Source organism: Pipistrellus kuhlii, unplaced genomic scaffold, assembly GCF_014108245.1.
Source record: "Pipistrellus kuhlii isolate mPipKuh1 unplaced genomic scaffold, mPipKuh1.p scaffold_m20_p_1, whole genome shotgun sequence".
In the NCBI taxonomy this organism is placed as follows: domain Eukaryota; kingdom Metazoa; phylum Chordata; class Mammalia; order Chiroptera; family Vespertilionidae; genus Pipistrellus; species Pipistrellus kuhlii.
Genome location: NW_023425404.1, coordinates 63,339,642 through 63,359,048, shown reverse-complemented (window position 1 = coordinate 63,359,048; position 19,407 = coordinate 63,339,642). Strand labels below are relative to the sequence as shown.

The 19,407-nt window shown below is 51.8% G+C and overlaps 2 protein-coding genes across 5 annotated transcripts in view; one reads left to right on the top strand and one right to left on the bottom strand.

Annotated features, from left to right (window-relative positions):
* LOC118725393 (myosin-7) overlaps positions 1-13,849 on the top strand; it is a 52,205-nt gene extending 38,356 nt beyond the window's left edge. For all 4 annotated transcript variants that reach the window (XM_036449164.2, XM_036449145.2, XM_045584643.1 and 1 more), the window contains 19 exons: positions 1,539-1,794; positions 1,928-2,170; positions 2,355-2,531; positions 2,818-2,963; positions 3,209-3,299; positions 5,308-5,697; positions 6,052-6,178; positions 6,271-6,389; positions 6,749-6,945; positions 7,473-7,656; positions 7,800-7,965; positions 8,068-8,192; positions 9,079-9,387; positions 9,692-9,895; positions 10,768-10,893; positions 11,104-11,379; positions 12,813-12,908; positions 13,249-13,383; positions 13,767-13,849. In XM_036449164.2, the coding sequence (XP_036305057.1) occupies positions 1,539-1,794; positions 1,928-2,170; positions 2,355-2,531; positions 2,818-2,963; positions 3,209-3,299; positions 5,308-5,697; positions 6,052-6,178; positions 6,271-6,389; positions 6,749-6,945; positions 7,473-7,656; positions 7,800-7,965; positions 8,068-8,192; positions 9,079-9,387; positions 9,692-9,895; positions 10,768-10,893; positions 11,104-11,379; positions 12,813-12,908; positions 13,249-13,383; positions 13,767-13,790 (3,391 nt within the window). In that variant the 3' untranslated portion in view covers positions 13,791-13,849. The remainder of the gene's footprint in view (positions 1-1,538; positions 1,795-1,927; positions 2,171-2,354; positions 2,532-2,817; positions 2,964-3,208; positions 3,300-5,307; positions 5,698-6,051; positions 6,179-6,270; positions 6,390-6,748; positions 6,946-7,472; positions 7,657-7,799; positions 7,966-8,067; positions 8,193-9,078; positions 9,388-9,691; positions 9,896-10,767; positions 10,894-11,103; positions 11,380-12,812; positions 12,909-13,248; positions 13,384-13,766) is intronic.
* Positions 13,850-16,019: 2,170 nt separating this feature from the next.
* CMTM5 (CKLF like MARVEL transmembrane domain containing 5) lies at positions 16,020-18,846 on the bottom strand. Its single transcript, XM_036449188.2, has 5 exons — positions 18,460-18,846; positions 17,380-17,532; positions 16,635-16,727; positions 16,387-16,471; positions 16,020-16,289 (listed from the first exon to the last, which is right to left on the bottom strand). The coding sequence occupies exons 1-5, from the start codon at positions 18,769-18,771 to the stop codon at positions 16,276-16,278; spliced, it is 657 nt and encodes a 218-aa protein (XP_036305081.1). The 5' UTR covers positions 18,772-18,846; the 3' UTR covers positions 16,020-16,275.
* Between the last annotated feature and the right edge of the window lie 561 nt (positions 18,847-19,407).

Here is a 19,407-nt window from a genome sequence, read left to right as displayed (position 1 = left end):
AAGTAGTTCTGACTGGCTTGGGTCAGAAGACCTGAGTTCAAATCCTGGCTCTATCACTTATCATCTGGTCTGGGCAAATGACTTTACCACTTAGGACCTCATTTTGAAATCTTTTGTGTTAATCCTCACCTGAGGATATTTTTCCACTGATTTTTTTTTTTTAAGAGAGAGAGAGAATGGAATGGAGGAGGGAGGAGGAGAGAGAGAGATCAATGTGTGAGAGAGAAAGATCAATGCTTGTCTCCCATATGCATCCTAGTTAGAGGGTCTGGAGATTGAACCCATGACCCTTGGGTGCTCAAGCCAGTGCTCTAACCACTGAGAACACTGGCCAGAGCTCATTTTGGATTTTTAAAGTTTTTTTCTTAGGGAAATGCTAATTAAGAGACTTATGATATACCATTTAAATACACTAGATTTACAAAAATCAAGACATGTGTGATTCATTGCTTATAGATGTATAAATTAGTGCAACCTCTTTGGAGAACAATTTATCATCTTTGAATGGGGGTGTTTATCAATTCTACTCCTAAGTGCATGATCATAGAGAAACTCCTGCATGTGTACAAGACAACAAAGAATCTTCATCGCAGCATTGGTAAAAATAGCAAAGATCTGGAAACAGCTCAAGTTTTTACTCACAAAGAAATGAGTAAATAGTATAGTCATTTGGTAGAATATTATACAGCAACAAAAGGGGGGAACTACAACTCCATGGTGCAATATGTTCCAACCTTAAAAGTATATTGTTGAATAGACAAAAGTAAGTCACAGAAAGATACATATAGTGTGATACAATTTTTATAAAGCTCAGAAATAATAAAATAGTGGCATATTGTTTATAGATACATAGATATATAGTTAAAGTATTTTTTAAAAAGCTAAGAAGAGAAAAACCACAAGATTCAGGATAGTGGCTGGTGGAGGAACCAGGAAAGAGGCGGGAAGGAACACACAGGTGGAGTCACTGTGGCAATGCTCTAGTTCTTGTTTGGGTGATAGGTTCATAGGTAGTCCTTTTGTTGCATGCTTCATAGCATAAATTATAGATATCCCTATATCAATATAATAAGAGTTAATATGCTAATTAGACCAGACGGTGAAAGGACCTTCCAGAATGATCAGTGAGTAGGGCCACGGGGTTGTGGGGCTACGAAGGCCAAAGCAGCTGGGCTGCGAGGACCCAGTCCCTTGCACAATTTCATGCATTGGGCCTCTAGTGTAAAATATAATTTTTAACACATTTGAGTTTTTTAAAACACTGAACATGGTAAAACACTCTATAAGTAGTAGCTTTCATTACTACTAAGGCCCCAATAGGAGAAATATAAACTGCCCTTGTCTTTATTTTATCAATTAATAAATGTTCATTGAACAACTCCATGTTCGGTGCAGTAATGTTGAGGTGGGGTGTTTATCAAGGCTACAAGAAAGGTTCCTGATCAAAGGTGCCCACAAACTTGCAAAGATGGGCTGGAAGCCAAATGCAGTTTGGGAAATGCTCTTTCATAGTGCCTCTCCTTTCCTCTATTTGCCAGGGATGCCCTTCTGGTAATCCAGTGGAACATTCGGGCCTTCATGGGGGTCAAGAACTGGCCCTGGATGAAACTGTACTTTAAGATCAAGCCTCTGCTGAAGAGTGCAGAGACAGAGAAGGAGATGGCCAACATGAAGGAGGAGTTTGGGCGCATTAAAGAGGCTCTGGAGAAGTCTGATGCTCGCCGCAAGGAGCTGGAGGAGAAGATGGTGTCCCTGCTGCAGGAGAAGAACGACCTACAGCTCCAAGTGCAGGCGGTGAGGCCACGTGATTGTTTCTTCACCTCTCTTCTCCCTCCCCTAGATTATAGCCCATCTCATCATCAGGGACCAAGACCCTGGATCTCTACGTCTTTAATCACCAGCTCTCCTCTCTGTCCTCTTCCTTCAGGAACAAGACAACCTCAATGATGCAGAGGAGCGCTGTGACCAGCTGATCAAGAACAAGATCCAGCTGGAGGCCAAGGTAAAGGAGATGACTGAGAGGATGGAGGATGAGGAGGAGATGAATGCTGAGCTTACTGCCAAGAAGCGCAAGCTAGAAGACGAATGCTCTGAGCTCAAGAAGGACATTGATGACCTGGAGCTGACATTGGCCAAAGTGGAGAAAGAGAAGCACGCAACAGAGAACAAGGTGCGGGCAGCTCCCTTGGTGCAAGCTTAGTTCTCCTCAGTATTCAAAGATCACACTAACCTAATCAGCACCAGGCCACTCAGGGGATCCTGAAAGCAATGGGTCCGTGGCATTGGAGATCTCCATCGATGTCTTCAAGTTGGTGACCTTTGATCCTAAAGGGGACTGGGTTCTTGGTTGACAGGTGAAGAACCTGACAGAGGAGATGGCTGGGCTGGACGAGATCATCGCCAAACTGACCAAAGAGAAGAAAGCTCTGCAAGAGGCCCACCAGCAGGCCCTGGATGACCTTCAGGCTGAAGAGGACAAGGTCAACACACTGACCAAGTCTAAGGTCAAGCTGGAGCAACAGGTGGATGATGTGAGTAATAAAAACTATGCTCGATCTTTCTCAGGTTGGGATTTTGTAGGCAACACCAGTGGCCAAAGAGTTCCTGATCCTTAGGACTGATTTATTGACTTCTGGAGCCTTTTTGTTCTCTATAGCTCCTCCTTAGTCTGGGTCTCTGAATTCTTGGTGCTTGCGGGAATTGCTCTGCTGGTTTTGACTTCCAATCCACTGGACTTTGAGTTTAGAGGAGAGCAGATAAGTATGCACTGTGTATCGCAGGTTATCTACACCTGTTTATTTTTCCTTTCTCCACCAGCTGGAGGGATCCCTGGAGCAGGAGAAGAAAGTGCGCATGGACCTGGAACGAGCAAAGCGGAAGCTGGAGGGTGACCTGAAGCTGACCCAAGAGAGCATCATGGACCTGGAGAACGACAAGCTGCAGCTGGAAGAAAAGCTCAAGAAGTAGGAGCCTACAGTGGCCGGGAGGGGGTAATGGAGGTGTCTGGCCAGAGGGTTAGAGCTGCAGGATGCTGCACTCCCACTGGCCTTGGTTGCTTTGGGACAGTGGAAATGGATGTCAATCACAGCTCTCTCTCCTTCCCCGCTTTGGCCAGGGGGGAGGGGACTGGTGCTGGTATGTTGATGCAAGAGAAAAGAGAATGGGCATAGAGAAAGGATGACCACCTGTCACCCTGATTCTCCTCCAGGAAGGAGTTTGACATTAGTCAGCAGAACAGTAAGATTGAGGATGAGCAGGCACTGGCCCTTCAGCTGCAGAAGAAACTGAAGGAAAACCAGGTAAAGTTCCCCCAGTGCAAGCAAGGGATGCTCGACAGCCCTGGGGCAGCTATGGCCTTAGGACATGCTTAGCGTTGTAGACATATCTATCACTCCAGGCCATTTCAAAGGCCCCACCAGTCCTGATTTACAGGCACTTGGAAATACCAGCCTTCTCCATTAGAACAGTAATGTTATTGTGGCAAGACTATTTATGTGTGTGGAGGTAGAGCCCTACAAAAAGGGCTTCTCCTTCTGAACTAGTTCAGATAGCAAAAGCTCTTGATTCTCCTCTAAACCCCTCCCCCCCCCCTTTTTTTCTTGTACTTCTCCCCTGCATGGGAATGAGAAGTGCTTTCATGGAGCACCCACCTTCCCATAGGCTGCTCTGTTCATATTTTCCCTAGGTACTGACCACAGTCACTAGCCCAGGCGGAATCTCCATAAAGTACCCATGATATGGGGTGAACTCCTACAACTGTGAACAAGTCACTTCTACTCAGAGCCTCAGTCTCTTAGCAGTCAAATAGGACTAATAACCCCTTGCTTACAGAGGACCAGAGGAAAAGGCATATATGGAAACCACTCTGTCGACTAGAAGTCAGCCAGCCAACTAGCAAGGCTGGCTTCTTCCCTCCAACCCCTCCCTCCATGGCCTCATCCCTCTGCAGGAGATAAATTAATAGCCAGTTTCTCTTACCTTTAATGACCCTGAATTTTAAAGTGCCTTTAGTCCTGTGTTTGCCAGAGCCCTGGAAACAAAGAAGCAGGTACTCTCATCCCTGTTTTATAACTGCAGAAGCTGCATGGCTTGCTCTGGACATAGTAGCTTCAGGGGCAACAGGCACTCAGCTATTGGGGGCAGGGTCTTAGCTCTCACTTTCTGGTCAAATGGCAGCTAGTAGAAATAGCTGGTCTCCCCTCAGCATTTGGGGCCCATGGCCCAGGCTGCAAGTGACACATGTAAACAATTCCACTCCTCTGGGGGCTGCTCAGAGGCTGCCCTACCATCAGTCATAATCTGCCCTCCTGTCTTCTTGAGTGCCCCTTCTGGATTTTAGCCAGAAAATCGGGATATACTCAGGTTTTCCTGCCGTGGGTTTGGGCAACTTCTTTGACTCATGGACTCAGAAAAATACTACTGTTACCTTCATCAGGATTTGGCAACAGGCTGTGGCTCTTCCCTCCTGCCCAAGCTCTTTCACACAGCCCCACTTCCTCCATCCTGGGAGCAGAGGCATGGTGGTCTTCTCTCTCCTGCTCCCAGGACCCACCTATGCACATTCCATTAAGACTGTCCATAACCACAGATGAAGGCATCTCACCGATCCTCTCCTGTGCTCCTGGCTAGTCAGACAACAGATCAAAATGGAAGATGAAACATTATTCCCATTTACTCAAAGCCAAGGCCAAGGCCAGAAAAATGAGGTAGAGGTAGAAGAGGACAGTCAACTGGCCTGGAAGGGGAAAATAAAACTGCAACCCAGCCCTGGGCATAAAAAAGCAAGCCTTACAGAGTGAGATTGGTTGACTGGCCTTTGTGGTCAACTTGGAAGATAGCAAAAGCTTTTGATGGTTGTGAGGCATATTGTTGCAAATATTTGTAAAATATAAGCACCTGCTTTCCTGCTTATGTTCAGGAGAGCAGATCCTAGTGCATCTGTGAAATCTATGAAATTTGGGATCTCATGAGATTCAAAGATCCTCTTCTGAACACATATTCTCGGGATTTGGGCATGCGGATTCTTAGACTGGGTCTGAGAGGCCCCTGGGAAGTGCCTTGAGGTTTTGGCTTCAACCAAGTTCCTATTGATGGCCTATGCTATATAGAGGATGATTCACAGCATCCCTGACTTCTGCCCCCTAGATGCTAGTAGCAATCTCCTTCCCTAGTCATAACAGTCAAAAATCTCTGCAGACATTGCTGACCCCTAGCAAACCGAGGGCTTGGTTCAGAAGTCTTCTAGAGCTGGGGGAGGGGGCTCCCATGGAGGGTTCCAGGCAGTGAGCCCTTTGTGTCCGGGCCCAGGCACGCATCGAGGAGCTGGAGGAGGAGCTGGAGGCTGAGCGCACTGCCAGGGCCAAGGTGGAGAAGCTGCGCTCAGACCTGTCCCGGGAACTGGAGGAGATCAGCGAGCGGCTGGAGGAGGCTGGCGGGGCCACGTCTGTGCAGATTGAGATGAACAAGAAGCGTGAGGCTGAGTTCCAGAAGATGAGGCGGGACCTGGAGGAGGCCACGCTGCAGCACGAGGCCACAGCGGCAGCCCTGCGCAAGAAGCATGCTGACAGCGTGGCCGAGCTGGGTGAGCAGATTGACAACCTGCAGCGTGTGAAGCAGAAGCTGGAGAAGGAGAAGAGTGAGTTCAAGCTGGAGCTGGACGATGTCACCTCCAACATGGAGCAAATCATCAAGGCCAAGGTGGGCCTGTGCTTAGCCTCTCCTCACCCTCCTCACCCTCACAGCTTGCACCTTCCTTCCACTTTCTCTATCTGCCATTTCTCTAGTCATCACTCCCTCTGTCATCCTTTGGTCTCTCTCCTTTGCACCTCCTTTGCCCTGCACCCATATCTTCATCCTTGCCATCCTTCTCTTCTTTAACTCAGGTACCCGCTTTTGATTGTGCCCCTCCAGCACCACACTTTTCATCCCCCTGCCCTCTGTGCTCTCCCCGCCTTGGCCCTCCCTTCCTTCCTCTGGTCCACCTAGTCCCTACTCCCTGACAACTCAAGCCCCTCCCACATCCCAACTTCCCTGTCCCTTTACTGCCTGAAGGCAAACCTGGAGAAGGTGTCTCGGACATTGGAGGACCAGGCCAACGAGTACCGCACCAAGCTGGAAGAAGCCCAACGCTCCCTCAACGATTTCACCACCCAGCAAGCCAAGCTACAGACTGAGAATGGTGGGTGTTCCTAACGAGCCGTGTGCCTGCCCCAGAATAAGCCATCAGTTGCACCTCTTTCATGGCCCACAAACCCATATTCCCACCTCCAGGTGAGCTATCCCGGCAACTGGAAGAAAAGGAGGCGCTGATCTCCCAGCTGACCCGAGGGAAGCTATCCTACACCCAGCAAATGGAGGACCTCAAGAGGCAGCTGGAGGAGGAGGGCAAGGTGAGGCCCAGCTAGGGGCATTGGACAGGTGGCAGTCCTGTCGCAGTTAGCACCAACACCAGAAGTGGAAACTGAAGGGAGAGGCCCCTGTGTGGGAAGACCTCCAGTCTAGGTTCTTCTACTCTTCAGCTAAGCCACTTATATCATCAAATGCCTCTTTTCTTATTTGTAAAAGGGTAGGGTAGGCAAACTGGGAAGCTACTCCAGAATGTTGAGATTCTACACCCTGAATGTGACTAGGGCTTAGTTGAAGTTTGTAGCTATGTAAAGGATTAGAAGAAGGGGAAAGTGGGGGGGAGGAGGCATTCCCTCTAACCTTCCTGAAAGCTGAGCCCACCTCCTGGTGTGCACCTCCCCAGGCGAAGAACGCCCTGGCCCACGCACTGCAGTCAGCCCGGCACGACTGCGACCTGCTCCGTGAGCAGTACGAGGAGGAGACAGAGGCCAAGGCAGAGCTGCAGCGTGTCCTGTCCAAGGCCAACTCGGAGGTGGCCCAGTGGAGGACCAAGTATGAGACGGACGCCATCCAGCGGACCGAGGAGCTCGAGGAGGCCAAGTGAGTCCCAGGCAGCCCCGACACTGAATCTAAGAGAGGCAAGAGCCAGAGCACATGGGGTGGGACAGTCAAAGTGGGAATGGGAAGGAGATTTGGGGTAGGAGAGAGAGGAGGGTGGGAGAAATGTGGTGGAAAATAGAGGTGCTTAGATCCTGCACTCTGAGTGAACCCTGACTGGCCCTGACTCACTTCCTATGACAGGCGAGCTTTTGGCCCGGGTTATACCTGACTCTCACGTATAAGACGAGCAAAAAGCTTGTTGGTCAGAGGAGCTACCATCAATCAGCCTGGCATGGGACAGGTGGGGGCTGCCACCCAGATGGTGCTGCATGAGGGAGGAAACTGATCTAGGCCCTCGTAGCCTTACTCCCTCAAAGCTGGGATCCCAGGGCCTAAAGGGGCTGCACGTGGTCCCTTTAGGAGAAAGTGGGTCCTCCTCAGATGTCTGTCCCAAGGCCCCACTATTCCTGGGTAGAGACACACACACACACACACACACACACACACACACACAACCAACTTGGCAGGAAGAAGCTGGCCCAGCGCCTGCAGGACGCTGAGGAGGCTGTGGAGGCCGTCAATGCCAAGTGCTCATCCCTGGAGAAGACCAAGCACCGACTGCAGAACGAGATCGAGGACCTCATGGTGGATGTGGAGCGCTCCAACGCGGCCGCTGCCGCCCTGGACAAGAAGCAGAGGAACTTCGACAAGGTGGGTCCTGGTGGGGTCACAGCCAGGGGGCAGAGCAGGGCTACCAGCATCAGTATGAGGCCAGGAGCAAACTCCTTGGAGACAGGGAGGAGGCTGAGCCCAGGCAAGGGGGCTGCACAGTGAGTCTGACTCTGTCCCTGTAGATCCTGGCAGAATGGAAGCAGAAGTATGAGGAGTCGCAGTCGGAGCTGGAGTCCTCCCAGAAGGAGGCTCGCTCTCTCAGCACTGAGCTCTTTAAGCTCAAGAACGCCTATGAGGAGTCCCTGGAGCACCTGGAGACCTTCAAGAGGGAAAACAAGAACCTTCAGGGTGCGCTGGGGCATGAGGCCAGGGAGGGTAGGAGGCACAAAGGGCCACTGAGGGTCGGAGAAAATACAGGCTTTTTGAGCTTTCTGCTCCTCTAACCCCCAGAGGAGATCTCTGACCTAACTGAGCAGCTGGGAGAAGGAGGAAAGAATGTGCATGAGCTGGAAAAGGTCCGCAAGCAGCTGGAGGTAGAGAAGATGGAGCTGCAGTCAGCCCTGGAGGAGGCCGAGGTGAGAATTTGCTTCTACCTGCAGCCCTCCCTGCTTCCCCCTACCCTACTCTTTCTGACTCCATAATTCTTCCTCACACAAGACAAAACTATTAGCTTCTTATTCTTAGTCCAGGGTCGTCCACCCACTACCCATAACTACCTCCAAAGGCAAGGTCTGCACAAAGGAAACATCACATCTGATCATAAACCATAGATTTGGTTTCACACCAAGTTTATAAAGTTGAACCATCACAATAGCCCCTCAAACAGTGGGTGGCAGCATGAGCTCTAGAGTCAACTAGACCTGAGTTTGAAACTTGGTTTCAGGATCTCCACTCTGTCACAGGGCAAGTTCCTTAGCATCTCTGTTCCTCAGTTTTCTCACCTATAAAATTAAATTAATTATACATACATACCTCATAAGATTTATGCATGATTATTATGAAAGTTAAATGAGATAACACATTTAAGTACTTGGTATATATTGGCTATTGTTATGGTTCATTTTTAAAAACCTAAGTATAACCCTGAGTTTTGGGGCTTCTTTTTTCACCAGGATTAGGGACTTAGAAAACAAAGGTAAAGTTTTGAATTTGTGGTTATAAAACTCCCTCCTTTTTCTAGGATATTTTAGATGAATCAGGACCTTGCAGTGTTGGTGCTGAGGGTGGCAGGGGAAGGGGATATTGGCAATTTTGTGGTTCAAACACTTTCCTTGGCAAAGAAAGCCGAGGGCATCCTGCATCTCCTCCCCCAGAGCACCAGATGGCCAAAAGGCAGATCCCACCTCCTCATCTCTTCCCACCTCTCCTCTCCAAGCCATAGTCCTGGCTGACACCCAAATCCTATCAACCTTGCTTTCTACCCCACCCCATGTCCTGCTTCTCTGCCTCTGACCCTCCTAGGCCTCCCTAGAGCATGAGGAGGGTAAGATCCTCCGGGCACAGCTGGAGTTCAACCAGATCAAGGCCGATATTGAGCGAAAGCTGGCTGAGAAGGACGAGGAGATGGAGCAGGCCAAGCGCAACCACCAGCGGGTGGTGGACTCGCTGCAGAGCTCCCTGGACGCGGAGACACGCAGCCGCAATGAGGCCCTGCGTGTGAAGAAGAAGATGGAGGGCGACCTCAACGAGATGGAGATTCAGCTCAGCCAGGCTAACAGGATAGCCTCAGAGGCCCAGAAGCACCTGAAGATTGCCCAAGCCCATCTGAAGGTAACAGAAGTATGGGCTATCACAAGAGGAGTGAGCCCAGAGGGATGGTGAAGGACAGAGAAAAGAGACCTGGGCTAACAAATATGAGAAGGTGGAAGTCACCTACCTCCTGGACTTGGAGGCTTGAGGGAGGAGGACTGACCTGGCCCTAAACATATGCCGCACCAGCCCAGCCTCTAGGCCTAGAGACTAGATGAGGAAAGGTTCCCCTTTGCCCTCCACTTGAAAAGAGATTGTGAATCTGGGATAGGGCACATCAGACCCTGAATGGGAGGCTTCCTCACAGTACCCTTTTCCCCAACAGGACACCCAGATCCAGCTGGATGACTCAGTCCGGGTCAACGATGACCTGAAGGAGAACATAGCCATCGTGGAGCGGCGCAACACCCTGCTGCAGGCCGAGCTGGAGGAGCTGCGGGCAGTGGTGGAGCAGACGGAGAGGTCTCGGAAGCTGGCCGAGCAGGAGCTGATCGAGACCAGCGAGCGGGTGCAGCTGCTGCACTCCCAGGTGAGGAGGTCAGGGGCCACCATGGTAAAACCTGCTGAGTGGCAGAGCCTGGGACATAGATGATTTGAACCATAGGTTCTGAGCAAGCATATCCAACCAGGATTGCAAATTATCTCTTGAGCCAACTCTCATCTGTTAGTCATGGCTGTGGAACCAATACCCAGGAAGGGGGTCTAGATATAAAAGCTAAGGCTGTCATAACTGGTTGGCGATGCCTGCCAAAGCCACAAATCTGGGAGTTATACATGCCGCTATTTGGTATCCTTGATCTGGAAGACACCTCCATCTTGCTCTGTAAAGATGGAACTTTGAGAGCTTAAAGGAGCACAACAGCATCTACTTGCAAACCAAATTCTCAACAGAACATCATTTTTCTGCAGTCCTACACACGCTTCTCTACTCTGTAATGAGTCTCTGTGCCCATCTTACTGCAGTGCCTTGGTGGAGTTTGTTCCATAATTTATGATAGTATGTGTGGGAAAGACATCATGTGCTGACCTGGTCCTCTCTTCCTTACCCTCCATCATTCTTTCTGTAACTGTAATCATTTCCAGGATTTTGTCCTGGTAAAAAGTTATTCCCATTTTCCTTGGAATATTTTCATGCTCTTGCATAAACATGTTACTAAAGAGATCAGGAGTAGAAATGCAGATTCTTTGTTGCTTGAAGTCTTTCTTCAGAGCTGATAACTTTAAATATAAAATCTAGAGCATGCCCATTCTCATAAGAAAAGGGAAAGCATGTGAGAAACAAGGAATATACTAAAAGTAAGACATGTTTGTAACACATGCCTAGTTTTAATTCTCTCTGGATAAAGGTGTAGAATCAGAAAACAAAGTACACATTCGATAATTTTCTCTGCCCATATCTAGAACACCAGCCTCATCAACCAGAAGAAGAAAATGGAGTCAGATCTGACCCAACTCCAGTCAGAAGTGGAGGAGGCGGTGCAGGAGTGCAGGAACGCTGAGGAGAAGGCCAAAAAGGCCATCACGGATGTGAGTGCCCCCGCACCTTCCTGCCTCCCCTAAAGACATGAACAAGGGCTCTGGGTCCAGGCTAGGCCGCTGTGCTGTAAGGACAAGGTGACTCTGCAGTTTCGTGGGTTTGAGGGCCTCAGGAAGCAAACACCAGAATGGGAAAGAGGTGACCCTTTAGGGAGAAGAGACCTGGGCCTCGGTTCTTTCACACCTCTCTCCTACCCACAGGCCGCCATGATGGCAGAGGAGCTGAAGAAGGAGCAGGACACCAGCGCCCACCTGGAACGCATGAAGAAGAACATGGAACAGACCATCAAGGACCTGCAGCACCGGCTGGACGAGGCTGAGCAGATCGCCCTCAAGGGTGGCAAGAAGCAGCTGCAGAAGCTGGAGGCCCGGGTGCGGGAGCTGGAGAACGAGCTGGAGGCCGAGCAGAAGCGCAACGTGGAGTCAGTCAAGGGCATGAGGAAGAGTGAGCGGCGCATCAAGGAGCTCACCTACCAGGTGCGACTGGTGGCTGCTCTGGGGCTGGGCCGTCAGAAGTCAAAGGGCTACCCTAGCCCCACCTCCTGGCCCCCACAGACCCCAAGCCAAACTACCATCCAGGAAATGCCACCTGGTCCTCCTGGCACCTGCTCTTTGAGAAGGGGTCTTTGGATTTACTTTATTTCAGATACTCAACTCAGTTTGACTTAAGTCCATGAGTTTTTCCAGTGAATGCAGGAAAACCTACTTCTACTTTCTGAAAGCACTTTTAACCAGAATTTCCCTAGATTTTTAAAAATAATCTGAGGTTTAAATTGCATGAGGGTTTCAGAATAGTCAAAGGAATCTTTCTACTGGCCTAATTGGGAGGGACATTGTGTAGCAGTCTAGGGATAAAAGTCAGAGGTGGGAAAAGACTCAGATCCTTCATGGAACTTCTAGGACAATGGGTAGAAGACCTTAGGAAAGGCAGATCACAAAATGTTCTAAGACCTCCATCTGCATAGCTCAGAGCTTTTACCTTTGACTCCTTATTTGCGCAGTGTGTCTGATAATGAAAGACAGAGAAAGGGGTATTGGTCCATTTGACAGCTGGATATGAGGCCCAGGAAAGAGATGCAGATGTAGAACTGCAGACATATTTTGGACATAATGTCAGCTTAGGAAATGTCAGCCTAACCTGTACAATGATGTAGAGATGGGACTGATCAAGTGACACTGGAGTCAGTGATCCTGGTGCCCAAAATTTGGGCCAGTACAATATATTGGAATATTGGGTTATAATAGATTGGAATGAATGGTCTATGGACTAATGAGTTTGCCTACCAGTGGTGGGCAAACTCATTAGTCCACAGAGCCAAATATCAACAGTACAACAATTGAAATTTCTTTTAAGAGACAAATTTTTTAAATTTAAACTTCTTCTAACACCATGTCTTCAAAATAATAGACTTATTAATTTTTAATTCTTAAAAATAGACTCGCCCAGGCCGTGGTATTTTATGGAAGAGCCACACTCAAGGAGCCAACGAGCTGCCATTTGCTGACTCTAGACTATAATGCTCCCTTCTTTCTACATTCATCATTATTCCTTTCTGGTCATTCTAGGGCCACTTGCCAATAGCATCTATGGTGGAATTGATAAGTTGGAGCTGGAACAGCCCAATGTTTCTGTATTATTAGATCAAGGAATTCCATTTGGTTCTGACCCCCCTGCCCCTCATTCCAGTTTTAAAGTGGCACCTCTCATTGTTTTTTAAATACAGACTAAGGGCTTTGCCTTGCCCTTTGACCTACAAATAGCATCAAAGATGGACTCTTTCCATCACCTCTTTAATCTGGCCCATTTGAGGGAGGGTCAGCTAAGGCATGGGGAGAAGAGTGGAATGGCGAGGGAGGGAAAGATGATTGTACTTGCTTCTCCCTCAAAACTCCCACCCATCCACCCCCAGACCGAAGAGGACAAGAAGAACCTGCTCCGGCTACAGGACCTGGTGGACAAGCTGCAGCTGAAGGTCAAGGCCTACAAGCGCCAGGCGGAGGAGGCGGTAAGTTTGTTGTTTTCTCCACTCTAATGAGCACACCTCCTATATGTTTGAAGCAACGAGTGTCCACCCCATAGCTCAGGGAAGAAGACATGTGGGTGGGCAGAGAGGTGTGGCTGTGAGTGTTGCTGAGCACACCTGTGCAGTAAACCCCAGGTCAGGGAGTGTCTATCAGATACCAAGCCAGGAGTAGGATGCCCTTGGCAAGGCTGTTGCAGGAACATGGATGAGGGGTGAGAGCACTGAGTCCAGTCAGGAACCGGGAGTCCCCACACCAGGAAGCTGGAATATGCACCTCCCTAACCCCTCTCACCTCATCCTACCACCCCCTGAACCCCTGCAGGAGGAGCAGGCCAACACCAACCTGTCCAAGTTCCGCAAGGTGCAGCATGAGCTGGATGAGGCGGAGGAGCGGGCCGACATCGCTGAGTCCCAGGTCAACAAGCTGCGGGCCAAGAGCCGTGACATCGGCTCCAAGGTGGGTCCCCTACCCCAGGCCTGGCTAGTCACCCCCACAGCAGCTTCCCTCCATCATTAGCGCCCCCCTGAGGGTTTTTTTTTTACCCTATATTTGGATAGCCTAAGAGTCCCATAACACCCATTCCTGAGAATCCCCCTCCTATTCAGAACACCCCTACAGACTGCAACCTCGATAGAACCCCAGTCGTTCAGAGTTCCATTTAGGGGTTCCACAAAGAGCCCTAAATGGAATCCCAGATCCCTGAGGCCTAAATCTCTCCCTCTAAGGGCATCTCCTTTAGCCCATGGAAGCTCTGGAATTCCTCCCTACATCCTTCCTCCCTTTTGCCAATTGCCTCCTCAAACCATTTATTATTTATTTATTTATTTATTTATTTTCAGCAAAAACTGCATGATGAGGAGTGATGCTGCCTTCAGGACCTCGCTCATGCTAACCTGTAATAAATCTGATTGCCAGACTCTGACTGAGCCCCCGTCCTTTCTGTCCTGAGTTCAGAAAGCAGCCTGATCCTGTGTCCGAGCTGTAGTGGTCAAGGTTTCCCACATCTTTGGAGGAGGAAACTGAGGCCCTGAGAAGTGAGGTATCTCCCTGAGGCAGCAGAGTCATGAGTTCCAGTTCTGCTCAGTCAACCAGATAAGGGGCCAGAGGGAGACATTCCCAAAGTGGAGAAAACAAAGGCACCAGATGGGTGAGCCAATTCTAGACACTGGGAAACAGAATTTTAGTGCCAAAGCTGAAGCCACCCTCCACCTACAGCACCTCTGAGGCCACAGGGGTTAAAAAATGTCCTGGGACACCCATTGCCTCCAAAATGAATTTCCCACTGGTGCCAGGAGTGGTGCAGAGCTGGCTGCGGATGGACATGCAGATAAAGAGGTTGGGACAGGTCCCATTGTGGTCAGCAGCCCTTTAGAAGTAATCCACAGGGAGTCCCTCTCCCCATGACCCCCAGGACTAACCCCAGCTTCTTCATCATGAGGGCAGCCTGAGGCTCTGGGGCTGGCAGACGGAGTCCAAACCATTAGGATCAAACCTGAGCACTGTCTCATCGCTACTTCTCAGACAGACACAGATGAGCACAGATGCACACCTGAATGGCACTCTGCTCTCTTTCTGAGCTCCCTCTAGGGACTGTCTGGTCTGGGTCATGTGGTTGCTCAGGAACAGGGCTGGTCCTGACCTCATTCTGCTCCAAGCAGATCCCTGCCCCATGCTGTGCTTACAGCCAGATGCCAGACTCGCCAGACTCTCCTGAGTACCTTCCCGTCCCCTCACCTGACACCTCATCTCCTGAATGCCCCCCGGCTAAGCCCCTTCTAGCTCTCCTCTGAGGCCTTGACCCCACCCCCACCAAGGTCAGCCACCAGTCTTCAGAATGGGATAAGCATAAAGCCCCCAGAACAGCGAGCAGAGACCAGAAAAACACAAAAATGTTGTTTCCAGCTCTGGTGAGGAGCCAGAACATGAGGCAAAGAGAACCAGAAGCAGAAGGCCAGAGAAGGCAGATCAAGGGACCTGTGGTTATCACCAAGGGGAGCAGAGCACCGCTACCAGAGTCCAGGGTAGACGTAAGTCCCAGGCATGGCTGAAGGGCCTGCATCTAGGAGCACTGCAGAAGAAGGAAGGCATTTCAGGATAGGAGCAAACAAGCATTAGAGAGTGGCAATAGCAAGTCAGCTTGGATGAGCTGCTGAGCTAGGCCACACTGGATTCTGTGGGGCGGGGCAGGGCAGGGTACAGCCTGGCTGACAGGACTATCCAGCTGTGGCAGTGCCTGCTCCAAACTCCCCCTGAGCAGAGCTCTCTCAGAGCATTCATTGAGGGGAATCATGACCACATTTCATTAGCCTGCCTTCTCCCCAGTTTGAATACTAAAGGACAGGCCTGCCTGTCACCTCTGAACCTCTGGGGCCCAGCACAGGAATCTTGCATACAGAAGAGGCTCGAGAAATATTGACTGGGCTCTGGCAAGCTGGGAAGATGGACCCACTGGTGGTGGGAGCTGGAAGCCAGGTTGGACCATGTTTTCTGATACAAGGTGGGCTCTGTACAATATCCAGAACACCGGCTGAGGTGTTAGGAGCACTGCCTCTAGTCCCAGCTAAGTCACAAATAAGGATGTCACGTCCCCTAACCAGGCCTGCTTTCTCTTCTGTGGAATGAGAGCTGATATTCAATGCCTCTTCCAGTGACTCTCTTTTGGGCACTTTGGCGGGCCGCCATCTGAAGCCACAAGCTGACCTCTCCCCTGAGGCCTGCAGGCCAAGTCCTCCCCACACCACGAGGGGGAGCTCTAACACACTCCAGGCAAACGCCTTTCAAACCCGCTAACAAATCTGTGTGCACTGGAGTGGCAAGTGGACACTCGCTCACATCAGAAAGGCTGTTCCTACTCACAGAGCTCCAGGTGCCCGGCCACCAGGCACCCCACAAAGTGCCCTTGCACACACAGAGCTGAGGAAGGGAAGTCGGTGTTGAAGGGTGCCTGCAGCATCTTCAGTCTAGTGTGCCACTTCCTCAGTGCTGAAACAGGTCCCAGAGAAGGGGCCAAGGCCTGCTCCAGGAAGTATTTCCAGGGTCATTCCTTGGATTCCTGTTATGTCTAACTTCTGGGGAAGAAAAAGACTGACCAGTAGGATTTGAATCTTTTAATTTGGAAATGACCAGCTCTCTCCTGCCCACTCCTCTCTCCATAATATCCCTCTTTAGCCCAGCTTCCCCAGGAGTCAGATCTTAGAGCAGCAGGCCCACAAACAAGTCCCCGTGGTGCCTCAGGCCAGTCTCCATCTCTGTAGATCTGGGGTGGAGACAGTGGGCTGGGGAGCTAGTGAATCCAAGAGAGATGTATCTGAGCTCCACTGTCGCCTTGCTCTAGCTGTCGTCCTAGGGTCACTGCTGGTCCCCTGTGAAGATGGAGCCAGGCAGGAAAGGGCACGTCAGGCTGGAGCCACTGGGGCCGGGGGTGAAGGGCCCCTCCTCTCCCAGAGCTCAGGCACTCACCCTGAGTGGCCCTGGGCACGATCTCAGTCCGGTAGATCTTGAAGGCATCGTAGGCAAAGACGGAAACCAGGATGATGCCAAAAACCTGTGGAGCAGGAATGTGGATGGCACCACAAAGTCCATCCAGTATTAGGGAGCGAGAGTGGGGCGGTTGGGGCAAGGTGTGGGTCAGGCCACAGGAAGGGAAGTGAGTAGCACCAGCTAGAGGTCCTTGGGGAACTGGGGAGCTCTGGGGCATATGGACTCACAAAAGCAGCAATGGCCGCTCCATCCCGGGAGGTCACAGCTGCAAAGGAGACCACCAGGAAGATGATGATGGCGCTGATACAGCGGAGGAAGTCCTGGGGAGTCGAGGTTCCAGGTCAAAGGGAAGTCAGAGAGCAGGGGCATCCCCCTAAACTTTTCCAGGCTAGTCAGCACTTGGCCCTCGAGCACTGAATTCCTGCACAAAGACACCCTGGACTACATAAAGCACTTAAGAGAAAAAGAGGGAGGGGCTCACATGCTCTCCAGGGAAGGAATGCAGAGACCAGGACAGAAAGCCAGAGGCCTGGGCTACCGCTGACCCAGGCCCAGCAGCTGAGGCCAAGGGCAGGGCTGGGCTGGGACTGGGCCTGTGATGAGTGGGACAGCAGAACTAAAGGATGTGTGTCCTGCCCTGGCCAGTGTCGCTCAGCTGGTTGGAGTGTCTTCCTGTATACTAAAGCATAAAGCCCTGGTCGAAGACATTGATCCCTGGTTGAGCACATACGGGAGGCAGCCGATCGATGTTTCTCTCTCACATTGATGTTTGTCTCTCCCCTCTCTTTTTCTCTCTCTTTAAAATATCAATTAAAAAAAATTTTTTTTTAAATGTGTGTCCTCATTGTCAGTGACCCAGCAGCTTGGGGCAAAATCCTGTCTGGTTGAGGGACCCAGGAAAAGGGAAGAGGCTGAAGAGGAAAGGAAAACTCTGCATTCAGAGGAGAAAAGGGCAGGGGAGAGGGGCCTCACCAGACAGGGCCAGTTCAGCCGGTCGAAGCGCTGGTAGTACTGGGTGGCGTAGAGGAACAGGAAGGCGAGGGTGATGAAGAACTCGAGCAGCGCAGCGGCCATGTAGGCGGAGATGGAGGCCGTGAAGCAGATGAAGATGATGAAGGTCAGGGCCTGCGGGACCAAATGTGCGGACTTGTCAGGAAGGGACACAGGCAGGGCCTGGCCTTGGCCTTCTCCTCCTCAAGAGCACCCCGCCTGCTCCACCTCACCACTGTCTTCCCCTGGTGGCCGGAACCTCTTCCAGGACTTTTGCCCAGGGGCAGTCTCCAGCCTCCCACCTCTGCCAGCCCAGGCGGGTTAGAATCTTTTAATTTAGGGATGACCGGCCGCCACTTGCCCCTGCCCATCCCAGTAGCCCGGGCAGGTTGGTGACCTGCTGGGGCACAGAACACAGCACAACGCAGCCCCTGGGGTCCTCTGCCCCAGGAAGCAGCTCCTGCCCCATAATCCTGCCCCCTCTCCCAAGGCTTCAAGCTCCTCTAACAAGGCCCAGAGCCTGTGGCTCTGTGGCAAAGGACAGGGTTAGAAGACCAAGTGCCCACAGCGGGTTCCACGGCCTGGTGGCTCTGGCACTGCCGGGGGCACCTGCGCAGAAGACCTGCCTTTACACCAAGGCCTGCTGAGTGACTGCGGGCAGACCCTTTCCCAGGAACAGATGCTCCTGGGCAACAGACAGCAGTACAGTGGGGCTGCAGGCAGTCTCTGCTTTTAGGTAGTTGGGCTTCTTGGACACGCCAGGAAGCGGCCATCTTAGAGCCCGGGAAAGACAGGCTGGTGCTACCCCACCCCGTCCCTGAGTCTCGCACTCCCTCGATGTCCCAGAAAGCTGTCCTGTCTCCCTTCAACCCTCCCTGGCACGACGGAAACCAGCTGTCACTGCCTCCAGGAGAGAGGCAGCAGGCAGGGAGGGAGAAGATGACAAAGGGGCAGCTGGAGGGTAAAGGAGTTCCCAGAAAGCTGGGAAGGGGGGCGGTGGGCGGGGCGGGGGGACCAGGGCTAGGAGACAGGGGGGTGCCAGGTTGAGGTGGCTGCTGTTACCAGCTCAGTCTCCAGCAGGATGCCTTTGAGGGAGGAGAGGAAGGTCTTGTCCACAGCGAAGCCCTGGAGCCCCGCAGCTGCCCCCTCTTCAGGGGGCCGGTCCCGGCGATCCAGAGCACCGAGCATCTCCGCGGGCCCACCAGGCACAGCCCCTTGCTGCCAGCGGCCCAGGAAGGGAAACAGGAAGGTGGAAACCTGGCAGATGGGGAAGCAGACAAGAGAAAGAAGGCACTTGAGAAACCCAAAAGTGAAGCGTGCGGGCCTGCTGTGGGGTCCTAGGAGAAGGCAGCCGCCGGGGAGGCCTGCCCACATGGGCCTTCGCCCAGCTGCCCAGAGTGGCCCTGCTGGTGCCTGCACCGGCCCCCAGGAGGCACATGGGGAGGGGCGCGGAGGGAGGGGCTGTAGAGGAGTGGCCAGCCCTCCCGGACTTGGAGACGGGAGGAGGGGGAAGAGGAGGAGGGCTGTGGAGACCGGGAGGAGTTGGGAGTGGAGCCAAGAAACAGGCTGGACTAGGAACCCCCGAGGACCTGAGCCTGAAGAAGTTTGTGTCCCCTCCCCTAACCTTAACCCTTTTCCTCAGCCCCTCTTTTCTCCCTTTTCCCCTTAGGGAGGGTGGGAGCTGAGGCCCGGCCAGGCAGCGCCCCCAGGACCCAGCTGCAGCCGCCAAGAGGAAGGACAAAAGCAGATTGTTGGGGGGACAAGAGGGTGCTGTGTTCTTGCTGCAGTGCCTCAATGGGCCTCTGTCTCTCCAGCATGCCAGGGGGGTGGCCTGACCCCATCCCGGTGTTCAGGGTGGACCAGGGAGCCGGAGAAAGAGAGGGATGGGCAGCCACAGCGGAAACTCTGGAAAGAGCCGTAGGTGAGGGCTGACGGTGGGGAAGACAAGGCATGGGGCTGGGGACCACCAGATGCTCAGCCACCGGGATGCCAAAGACAAATTAAGCCACT

What these genes read in the sequence shown, in the direction of transcription:
- CMTM5 (XM_036449188.2), bottom strand. Translation starts at nt 18,771, where the DNA reads ATGTGGGCAGGCCTCCCCGGCGGCTGCCTTCTCCTAGGACCCCACAGC. An exon ending in TCCTGCTGGAGACTGAGCTG is followed by an intron (nt 17,533 to 18,459) that starts GTAACAGCAGCC and finishes TTGGTCCCGCAG; the next exon opens with GCCCTGACCTTCATCATCTT. An exon ending in GAGCGGCCATTGCTGCTTTT is followed by an intron (nt 16,472 to 16,634) that starts GTGAGTCCATAT and finishes CCTGCTCCACAG; the next exon opens with GTTTTTGGCATCATCCTGGT.